This window comes from Anabas testudineus, chromosome 1 (assembly GCF_900324465.2).
Source record: "Anabas testudineus chromosome 1, fAnaTes1.2, whole genome shotgun sequence".
Lineage (NCBI taxonomy): Eukaryota > Metazoa > Chordata > Actinopteri > Anabantiformes > Anabantidae > Anabas > Anabas testudineus.
This window is the reverse complement of record NC_046610.1, coordinates 9,054,183-9,065,221: the sequence shown is the minus strand read 5'-3', so window position 1 is coordinate 9,065,221 and position 11,039 is coordinate 9,054,183. Positions and strand designations below refer to the sequence as shown.

General features: G+C 43.4%; 1 protein-coding gene across 1 annotated transcript in view; it reads left to right on the top strand.

The window, feature by feature from the left end:
* Positions 1-5,755: 5,755 nt before the first annotated feature.
* The window catches only part of hhip (hedgehog interacting protein), a 28,978-nt gene continuing 23,694 nt past the window's right edge, over positions 5,756-11,039 (top strand). Inside the window, exons 1-2 of the mRNA XM_026360341.2 lie at positions 5,756-6,645; positions 9,962-10,154. Coding sequence (XP_026216126.1) covers positions 6,358-6,645; positions 9,962-10,154 — 481 coding nt within the window. The 5' untranslated portion in view covers positions 5,756-6,357. The remainder of the gene's footprint in view (positions 6,646-9,961; positions 10,155-11,039) is intronic.

The window sequence follows — 11,039 nt, the reverse complement described above, 5'->3', positions numbered from 1 at the left end:
GAATTCTCTCTCTATTAGGTTAAGAAATTCAGGGAAACCAGGGTAAAACAGCCAGATTCCTGCAAAATAAAGACAAATTGTACATTTCTTTTTTAGATTTCTGGGTTTTTACACATGCATATGACTAGAATCTCAAAGGCAGTAATGTAAGACTGAAAGAAATGTTGATGCCAGCAGATTACCCTTGTGTCCAACAGAATTACATCGAAAATTCAGCCAAAAGCAAAGACAGAAACTAAAACTTCTTTCCATGCATGTAAAAATAACACAATTTAAATTTGTCAGGTAATTTCAGACAATTTTGATCCTTTCAGTGATTAGAATTGAATTTGGTTTATAACAATTACATGTTTTCAAGTGATTCAAACCGTCATTGGGGCCAACACAGAGACCACCTTCTGACATAACACACACTCTCCTCCTAACGAATACCTTAAGACCACAACTAACTTCTAGTTGTGCTTCACCAATTTGGAGACCCTGCAGCTATTAAGATGTTAAATGATACATAAAGAATAATAGCAGTGGCAAGGTGAAAATGCACCTGGGCAGAGAAAGAGACCTATAAAAACATTTTGATATCACACTGGGTTTAGTGAAGGTAACCAGTAGCCAGTAGCAAATCTGGCACATTACGATTTTCAAGCTGTTGCATCAAAGCTACCACAAAATACCTTCCCTGGCTAGTGTGAATCAAAAACACAAAGGAGACCACAGTTTGAATTACATTTAGGGAGGCAATATGAAAATGTATACTGTAATAACTGGGCAGTGTTTTCTAGCAGACATAGCTTGGACTAAGTGAAAGGGATTAGAACAAAAACATCCTGACAGGAGAGGCTGGCACATTATAAAAATGAGTCATGCTCGGTAATCAGATCCCAGACAAAGGGGAAGTTTTCACTTCGGCTTTTTGATGTAAAAGAACAAGGTCCGGACTGGGAAAGATTACTCTGAAATGAGACCTCAAGACAATTCCCTGGGACAATAAAACACAGTGGGTTCCCAAACAGTGACCTTTGTATCAAGGGATGAAAGGAAAAAACTCAAACTGACTCCACACCACACCTAACAGCCTTCTCAGGAGTGTCTGAGAAGGCAGTAATGTCCAGTTTGGAGAGAAGCTGCACAGCACTGCACTATCAAACCAATCATCTCTCCCGGCTCATGCTGAGGACCACCTTGTAAGCTATTTTTTTAAATAATGGAGGTAAAATACTTTCCATTTGCTTAATCTAAATACGAGTGTTATTGATTAATCTGGCCCGCCGGTCTGCTAGTATTTGTGTTTGAATGATAAAAGTTCAATATACAGTACATGGCAGTAAAGCTACGCTGCAGGCAAGTTTCTTTAGATTAAATGTTGGAGTGAGTTACAGTGGGAATTGATGCCTTCCATACCCACCAAACAGGCAAGAATTTGGGACATAAACTTACAGCCATGGTTCTAAAAGTCAAATTTGCTTGTAAAGGAAGTGTCAAATAAACTTGATCTGCAACAATAACATGTGGCATTAGGACGTCTTACTACTTGATATCACCTGTTTGTCTTGTCTGTCTGTATTTGAAGCGTACAGCATCCACTCACTGTACTTCTTCACGCTAAATATTTTCACTTGAGCTGATCTGCTCACAGGAAAGTCGATATCCAGCTAATGACGTCGGCAGGCCTCATTTATCAAACATTTTAGACGGCGCATTTTAAAAATGAATGTGTAGGTGTACACACACACACACAAACACACACACACACACACACAAACTCTGCCCGGCTTGCTCAGATGCCATGAGATGAGAGGAGCACTCAGTAGCTCAGGTCTACCTGATGGGGAGAGCCTGAGAGGCCAAGCAGGAACAGATGGGCTGAGGACGGCAGGGTACTGGGAACGAAGGAGTAAAGGGAGGAAAAGAAGGCAGAGAGCATCGACAGTCTGGGACCACCATCATTGCTGCCCACACCAGAATACACTCACCGCCACCCTCCCACCCTCATCCCGTCCCAACAAATTCATTTGCAGCACAGAGATTCTCGGCTGTAATGAATTTGCAATTTGCACACATATGTACACTTCCTTACATGGTACTACTTTGGGATCTGTTTAACCCCGATGGAAACATTTACAAACAAGTGACCACAAAGAGTCATCAATCTGCACATTAAACTCTTACTTGCCTTTGGGGGATTGTGCGATTCTCTGTTGAGGAGCTCAGAAAGGACTAAAGAGACTGGAAATAGTCCCTTTCAAAGATGACTACAGAAACAATTAACCAAGTACTAACGGGACTGCTCTACGCTCAAACGAATCCCCGTCCTACTTCTGTTTTAAGGTTAAAACAAATCATGATCAAAGTGGAGTGAGATGCTTAAGACCTTTTAGAGTTAGATGAACTACTTCTAAGCTCCTTGAGTTGGAACATAAAGGGTTACTTCGCTGAAACATCTGGAAAGACATCTCTCCTAAGTGAACAACTGATCAGTTTCCTACGTTTCCAGTAAATAGCAGTGCACGTCAGTGTTGATGTATTTATCTCCCTGGAGCTGTGCCACTGTATTGTGTGTGTTTGTATGCATCAGGCATTGAGTATCACGTAAACAGTTAACGGGACACTTCGTCTTCTCGACTTGTGCAACCCGGTATGCGTCTCGTGCCACTGCGCCAGGGAGCCCTGGGTGGCTTCAGTTACTCATGCCATGTGTATACTTCAGCCAAACAAGGCCTAAGGACACTCCAGGGTGGTACAGAGAGAGGAGGGGCGAGGAAGCTAAAGGCGAGGTAGTGTGGTCCCATGGTTGAAGCCAGTGATTTAGAGGCTGTTGATACCGGGCAGACAGCCCAGGCTCAGTTACTGACTCACTGTAGATGACGCTGCGTAAGTCACTGCACTTAAAATGTCCTCATGTGTTTAGATCTGCTCAAGTGGAAATCAGGTGCGTTCACACAGCTGGAAGTCGCTACTGGATCTGATTTGCTTGTTTCTCTCTCACTTTTCATAAGCGATGGCAGAGGGCGATTATGCTGTTGTCAGGACTATTAATGACATTGTGAACGCTTCCTGAGCTCCGTGTGCTTTAGGGTGTGTGATTGCCAAAGCTGGAACATTAAAGAAGGTGTAGGAGTAACACAGGGCTGCTGTGTGCTGTGAGGTGAGGGATGGATTTCATGAAAGAAAAGCACACACACATGGTTGAAAGGCTGTTAGCAGTGGGCTGACTTTAATGATTTCATGTTAGCGGTGGAGTTGAGAAAAATGGTCTCATGTAAAGTAATTGTAACACTGAAGAGCTGGAGCGTTGCTTTGAGTCTGCACCGCTACATTGCGTGCATACTATAAATATTCTACTGTTTGTGCTCCAAGTCTGATGCAGAGAGAATTATTCTATAGCCGTACTGGCAGATAGGCCTTTTCATACAAGTTTACAACAGGATCATCCTCATTCGCTCGTCAGGCTTTTGTGTTCTGTATTGAAATGTCGTAGAGATTAAATTTTAGGTTCTAACTCATTCAAGAGTTTTTTACAGCTATTTGGAAAAGACATTCTGTTCTGAGATTGTTCATGGAGTAATAATGATAAAAAATCTGAGTTTTTTTGCAGCTTCACTGACGAAGCCTGTTGGATCCAGAGTGTTGGCCTCCGCTAGCAACACCCAGAGACAACTTTAGGTAGACTTATGACCTGTGAGGTGTGAGGTGGCGGTTTTGCCTGCTTGGAATGGAAAAACTGAAAAAGCACAAATGGAGTTCTGTCATCGCTCCTGTGATGTATGGTCGTGATTATGATGCTGACTCATGAAGCAAACAATGCAGAAACTGAATGGACAGAAAAGGGGAGCGAGCAAACTTGCAACATCTCTTCAGCTTCACAGAGCTCCAGAGTCGAGTTGTTGATCCTGATGTGGTCACATGCAAACCTAACCATGATCCTCCGGGATACCCCCTCACAGGGGTCAGGCGCTGAGTGCAGAAGAATTTCCCAACTGACCGTGCAGAAATATAAGGTCAGAGCAGGTGGGTTCTTTTCTGGGAATTAAACATTTTATTTAGGTCAAAATGAATTTGAATGAAGACCCAACACCTGTAATGTAGTGCAATAAAACCAAAAACAACCTTAAAGTATTGTAAAAGAGCACACTTTGTATGGTTGTCTGCTTGTTTCTCCATGTGTTTGCATATCTGTGTGTGTGTGTGTGTGTGTGTGTGTGTCCTAAGCCTCACTAGGACTATGTCAGCTTAGAACTGTGGTCTGCCGAACTGTGATTCTCTCTAATGGTCTATCTCTCCCAGCAGATGTACTCCTCTGCTCCACAGCTGCATCCCACATGTTTTCACGCTGTTTGACAACGCAGTAAGATTCTGTTTCTCTGCTTGGTGCACTGGTGTTGGTGGTAGTGGTGGCAGCTGATTCCTTCCTCTGCACATGCTCCTGTTCTTTCCCTCCTTTACATGCAGAATACAGCTTTGGCTATACTTGGTCCTGAAATGTCTCCTGTTGGGTAATGTAAAGAATGTAGAGGGTGGGTGGGGGGGGTCAGATCTGGCAGCAGGGTCTGCCATGGCTTCACAGCACACACACACACACACACACACACACACACACACACACACACACACACACACACACAGTCATTTCCATAATTGCCCACAATCAAACCAACCCCTCCTGGATTCCACCCGCTCCAGATTCCTGTAGATAAGCTGAGCCGGGGCTCTGGTGAGTACCAGAGACCCCCAAGTAAGAACATTTGCCGCTAATGTAACTGATTTCAGAGAATCCAGAGAAGAAGAAAAAAAGCAGGAGGGCTGTTGTTTCTCCACGGTTGGACGTTGCCTTTCAGATCATTATCGTGTGACATTTCAGAAGACGGGAAAGCAAAAGGATTTGCCCCATATTTGGTTCAGTATCCTCAGGAGCCAAATTAAGTTTCCTGACAGCATACACAACTGTAGGGCAACAAATAGCCGAGCATCAGGTGATTGATTCATGACAATTTCCCCACTGACCACAACACATGTAATTCTTCATTCTGCGGCTCCTGGAATAAACCTTTTAGATCATATTTAGAAACAAAGTCAAACAGCCGTGGCGCAGTTTGTGAAGTAACATAATATCGCCCGTTCTCAAACTGTTTAGTATCTCGCAGAAAAATCCATCGCCACCACAAAAAGTGTGAGTTCTCCAAGAGCAGAGTCAAATGTACCAATAACTTCAGATTGTTATGTGCAAAATGAGAAAGAATGCACAAAGCATGGACATTGCTATTGTAGTGTATGTGATGGACTGTCCTGTCACTGATGCATAAACTTATAAAAAGTATTTAAACGTATTTTTTATCTGTAATAAGGCCCAAATAAGCCAAATACGTAACATCTTTATTTGCAGACCATGCAAATACTGAATATTATACTCAAGCACGGGGTTTTCTGAGCAAGCTCCCACATAACTGTCCTAAAATACAGTTTTTGATTTGTCTGTGGGAGCAAAAAGCACAGGAGGAGACACTTTCTCTCTAAGCTGGTGTCATTCACCAGTCAAACTCACTCATTGATCTCGATCTTGTTTACGCGCTGCATTAAGGTCTCAGCGCGGAGAGAGAGAGAGAGAGAGAGAGACTCTCCGACCACCACCTCCACCTCCACCACCACCACCCCGTCCTGCGCGCTCTCTCTGCCAGGTAACCGCTTACCTCGACATGCACACGCGCGCTCCCGCGAAGTACGTCACCGGGCTCGCTCCTCTTCTCGCGCGCTGGTTAAAAAGGATGAGGGGAAGCGCACGGGCAAAACATGTGAGCGCTCTGAGGACTTTAGCGAGAGGCAACTTTTGATTTGCTTAAGTGTTTTTTTGGATCCCCCCGGTTCACGCACGAACCGCCGTGCTGCGCTCTCGAGGAATTACGTTTGAAAGGGACGTCACGGCTCTTTTTGCAGTTCACGGTGTTTTGACTTTTGTGTTCAACAGGATAAATTGTGCTGTTGCTTTGCTTTTATTTATTTTTCTGAAAGTTACCGAGCTGTACTATATAAACAGAATCAACAATAATTTATTTTAAAACACATTTCTTTTACAGCAGTCCATGAAATTTAGAACACCTGCTCTGACAAACTGCACATTTGTCATTTTTGTTGTAGTAACTCGCTTCTGCAGCTTGGAGAAATATAACTCAAATAAAAATATCTAGACCTATATAGCATATAGTATATATACATATCCTACATAAATATATATACATGCATATTGCATTGCAGGCGAACTCCTGGTTTTATTATTTTTTTATGAAAAGAGGGCAGACTTGTGTTTTTGTTGTGTTTTCACCTTTTTTTTTTTTTTTTTTTTTGACTGAATAATTTTTTAAAACCATGAAGCATCTGCAATTCGTGCTCGTTCTTGCCATCGCGGTCAACGTGTGGGAATGTGGAGACGCAAAATTCGGCGAGAGGGGAGAACTAAGCCCCAGGAGGAGACGATGTTACGACGGCAGCCTGCCCAAGCGGCTGAAGAAAAGGGAACGAAAAGTGCTGCTTGACGGCAGCAGCAGCAGCAGCAGCAGCAGCAGCGGAGACGTTTGCCACAGGTTGTACCCCCGTGTGTCCTGCTGTCCCAACAGGAGAGCCGCTTTCCAGATCCTGCACCGCAGGGATGCCAGGGTAGGTGCATTTCAGAGCCTGGGATTTTACTGCTTTAACGCAACAGGAGATGCATTTACAGCCCATGTGTATTGTCATTCTGCCTCTTACTGCCGACAGCAGCTGAATTCAGGGATTGTCAGGGGGAAATTGCCCCGGGGCTGTGCTGCCTCCGATTGTTCCAGTGAAAAAAGTTTTATTTTAACATTCCTGCAGGAAATGTGCAAGTGGTAGGTAACCTCACCTTACCATGTCTTTGTGCTTTTCAGTAATCGCCCACAGGTTTGCTTCTTATCTTAAATGACCCATTAATGACCATGCTGTGTGTTTTGTTGATGTGTCACGGTTTACATTTGAAGTCTCCTAAAATGAATATCTCACCATAGCGCGACAGCAACCTAACATAACCAGTGCATGTATCGCTCATGTGAGGGTTCAGGGTGTTGAAGTACGAAGTTAATTCCCAGACTTTTAGGGTGAAACCCTCTTCTTTTATCTGGCGCATCTCTAATTCAGCGTGTCCCGTGCGCTCCGGCGTCACCATGGTGATCACTCCCCGGTTCGCGTTCACGTTATTTCTCGCCAAAGTCGGCATCAGCTGTCGGGGACAAGGTAGGAGCTTTTTTTTTTTTTTTTTCTGTAAATCAACCTGTGATAATCCGCTGTTTACCGCAGCTGAGAGCTGTTATCAATCTGTTTCCCTCTCGTATCCAGCGCGTCGTCGCCATGAACGCACAGGAATTTGTTCGTCTAACGCATTAACAGACATAATTTACGGGCTGTGGCTCTTACCTAACACTGTTTACTGCTGTGATAAAATACTGTTCAAATGTGGCAGCGGGGTTTAAACTTCTGCTAACTTTTCCGAGAAGGAAGCCAGTTTAAAAAAAATAAAAAAAATGCGTAAACCGTATGCGCCAAACTCGTCGTGGATTCCGTTAGATCCTCACCGGGCCTTTCTCATGTAAACCACTCCTCGAATCATTCAGTGGCTGGGTGGTATCTCACTTTGTGTTGCGACAAAAAGCCATATTGCATCATTTAATTTGCTCAAGTCATGCAAATAAGAGGGGGGCCTGAATAGGACGAACTCGACTTCTCCTCCTCCCCACTACACTGCCCACACACGGAGCCCTTTCTGATTATGGCAAAAGAATAACAACAACACCATTGTGTTTGTTGGTTTCGCTAATGGGAGAAGCTGGAGAACATCACTCTCCCCCAGTCATCAGCCCTGTCCAAGTGTTAACGTTAAAGCCTTTGAGGGGATGTGTTCTCCACCATGTCCCCCTTTGCCAACTAACTCACACTTATTCCCTGAGGACAAGTGTTTTGTTCAAGCTCACTGTGTCCTACATCCACGCAGACCTTCGCAGATTTCTTGCAGCTGAGTGACAAGTTCTTTTCATTCCCCAAGTGTGGCATTGTGTATTAATGTTTGTTCTGGAAATGTCACAGACAAAAGTCATTATGCAGATGTTATCATAGAAAGAAGAAGCCCTGCAACAGCTGTTATCCCACAGGCAGCCTTGCATTGTAGCTTGGTGCGAAGCCAGTTCTAGGAAATGTAACATAAACGTCTGAAATAGGCTGGGAATAAGCTAATGAGCACTTTATTTTCCTTATGCTGTTACAGCTCAGTGTTTCTGATACGGCTCAGTTCTTGATTTGCTTCGGCGTGTCCTCAGCAAAGTGCAACTGCCGAGCCTCATTGCCATTTTCTCCCTGCTTTTGAGGAACATGCTCAGTGAGATTCAGCAAAAGACAACAAACAAAGGTCCACTTGTTCTGGTTTGGATGATGGCAACATTGGAGCCCATCCCAGCAACATATGGACACAGGGCATGGCTGAGAGCACACAAATGCTACTCTCCGTGGACCTTGTGCCAGCCCATGGCACACAGAATCAATGGGTAATTTAGAGCAGGAGGGCAGGCATGCCCACAACACTACATGGCATGAGTGTGAAGGAACACACCACACATTCAGGGTCACAGCCTGCCTGGAACTCCCTTTTAGAGGAAACCATCAACAGATAAAGTGTAACGAAAATGGTTTCAGACAGGAGTTTATATATAGAATAGAAACTCCTGCGTCCTTCTTCAATAACTCCTTTATATAGTCTTGTGATGATTTATACATTGTGTGTAAGTCGGTGTTTTAAGTAAGTCAACTGTCACAGTTTTGCTAGAGGGTCTGCCACCTGTTTTTGGGAACTTGTAAACAGAAAAAAACAAAACTTTCCTCAGTTGCAGTTTGTTCTGCAATCAGTACAAAGTGTAAGGTGTCCATATGTTGGCCTTCGGTCTGCTGGTGTAATTGACTTCGACAGTCCGATAATTTGTTGATACCAGAGTGGGAATGATGTGCCTGTCTATCTCTAAATTGGTGTTTACACATGGACCTCACACAGAGCAAAGCACTACCAGCCCGCCTGCCTGCATGGCTGCCCAAGCAGTGCTGCTCTTGACCTAAAACAGATTACATTATGTTTTATTACAGCTAATTTGTTATGTACATAATCCTGCTAATTTCTTTTGGATTTACCCCTTGTGTACTTTTGTATAATGACCTCAAGTCAGGCTTTGAGGCTCCTATTTGGCTTCATTCATTTCATTCCCCCGGACTTGTCAGACATGGGAATTGTAATTTGACTGTTTAACTGTTTGTGAACGCAGTGAATGATGATAACATTTCTTTGTTTATTTCTCCAAACACACAGGGTGTTCCAACCTCAATGTTTAACTCATTAGTATCAAAGGATATAGAATTGGATATTATAGGTGTTATGTAGCCTCCTTCAGAGGCAGCACCACCGTTACCAGTGAAATTTGGGAGTGTCTTTGAAGTGTGAATGGTGGTGCCTTCGTGTAGATTGTGGTAAAGATGTTGCAGACTTTCAAAGTGATAAAGTTGAGTATAAACAGACCTGAATCCATAGTCATTCAACAAATGATGTGGTGTGTGAAGATTTATGATTTATGACATCTACTTTTACTTCACCCCATGTCACCCGCAACATCCCTGTTTTCATATGGAAGCAGGGCTTCGTTAACATACAGCTGTTGTCTGAACATGCTGCTGTATCTTATGAGTAATAGTGTTGATCGCTGCCTTTGGGCACCATGAAAGTTCTATCAGGACTATTTAAACATTTAATTACAGCACTGCACATCTTTCGAAATAAAATGTACGAAATGTAGGGTACAAACCTTTAAAAGTTCCCAAATACCAAGCTAATTCATGTTTGCTGGTTTGCCTGTGCAATGGGAATGAAGAGGTAAAAGTTAACCCACCATTTTAATAAGTCGTTGGCCTTGTTGCGTGTGGTCTCCAGGTTTTCTCCACCAACAACACAGAATGCGGACATCTCTTGGAGGAGATCAAATGTGCTCGCTGCTCCCCCAATGCCCAGGTGTTGTTCCACTCCTCGGACATGGATACGATGCCACACAGGGAGCCAGATCTGCCACGGCTCTGCCAGGACTTCTGCCGCGAGTTCTACTACACCTGCAGGGGCCACATACCAGGTAATTACACAGATTTTTGACCATGAGTGTCACTTGAACATATACATTTGAGAAGAGGATGTGAAGTTAGACATATGTTGTACTTGCTCAGTTCATTCACTAATAAATGTGAAATAGTGATGAACTAAAATTCTTTTCTCATTAAGACTAAGCCTGCACATGTAGAACTGGCAGATTTTCGGACTTACGCAAGAGGTGGTGCGTCAGTCGTCTGGTCTGTGAATATTTATTTATCCCGCTCTTACCTCATGTGACCTCACGTCCATTTTTGCTGAGCTTGTCTCACCCAATTACTAGTTGCTTGCCTCGCTCCTTGCATTACTGTTGCACCTTAATAAATCAGTAAAATGAATGTAAATGGTGTTCTGTAGACACAACACCAGTTTGCCGATTAGTCTGCAGGCTGATTCAGCACATTTGTTATAGCAAATAACAGAGTGATACTTGTACTTTTTACGACACAGTGTTCAGTCAAGCTGTGTTTATGGCACCAGGTGCAGAAAGTTATGTTCTCTAGTCTCTGTTACATTTGTTTGGATCAAGTGCGTTTATTTTAAGCAGCATAAATTTGCAAAAATGTGAGTTTTTGAAGACCTTGAGAGTTGTAACAATACACAGATTTGAGACATTTCCTGACACGTGAATGGAAAATATTATATTTGCAACAGAGGGTGTGAAAACAAATTTCTCATACAGCATGCACTAACAAAAGCAGGCCCAGCCTGACCAGCGTACCAGAAAACTTGACTGGAGCAGAAAACTATTTTATGACCTGTTCCTGGATACTGTTCACCAGCGTTGATTCTGTATTCGCGATGCATAAGCACCCTAGCTGTGGTCTAGACATGACTGCCCTGCACATTGCCTTCCTCAGACATAAACTGT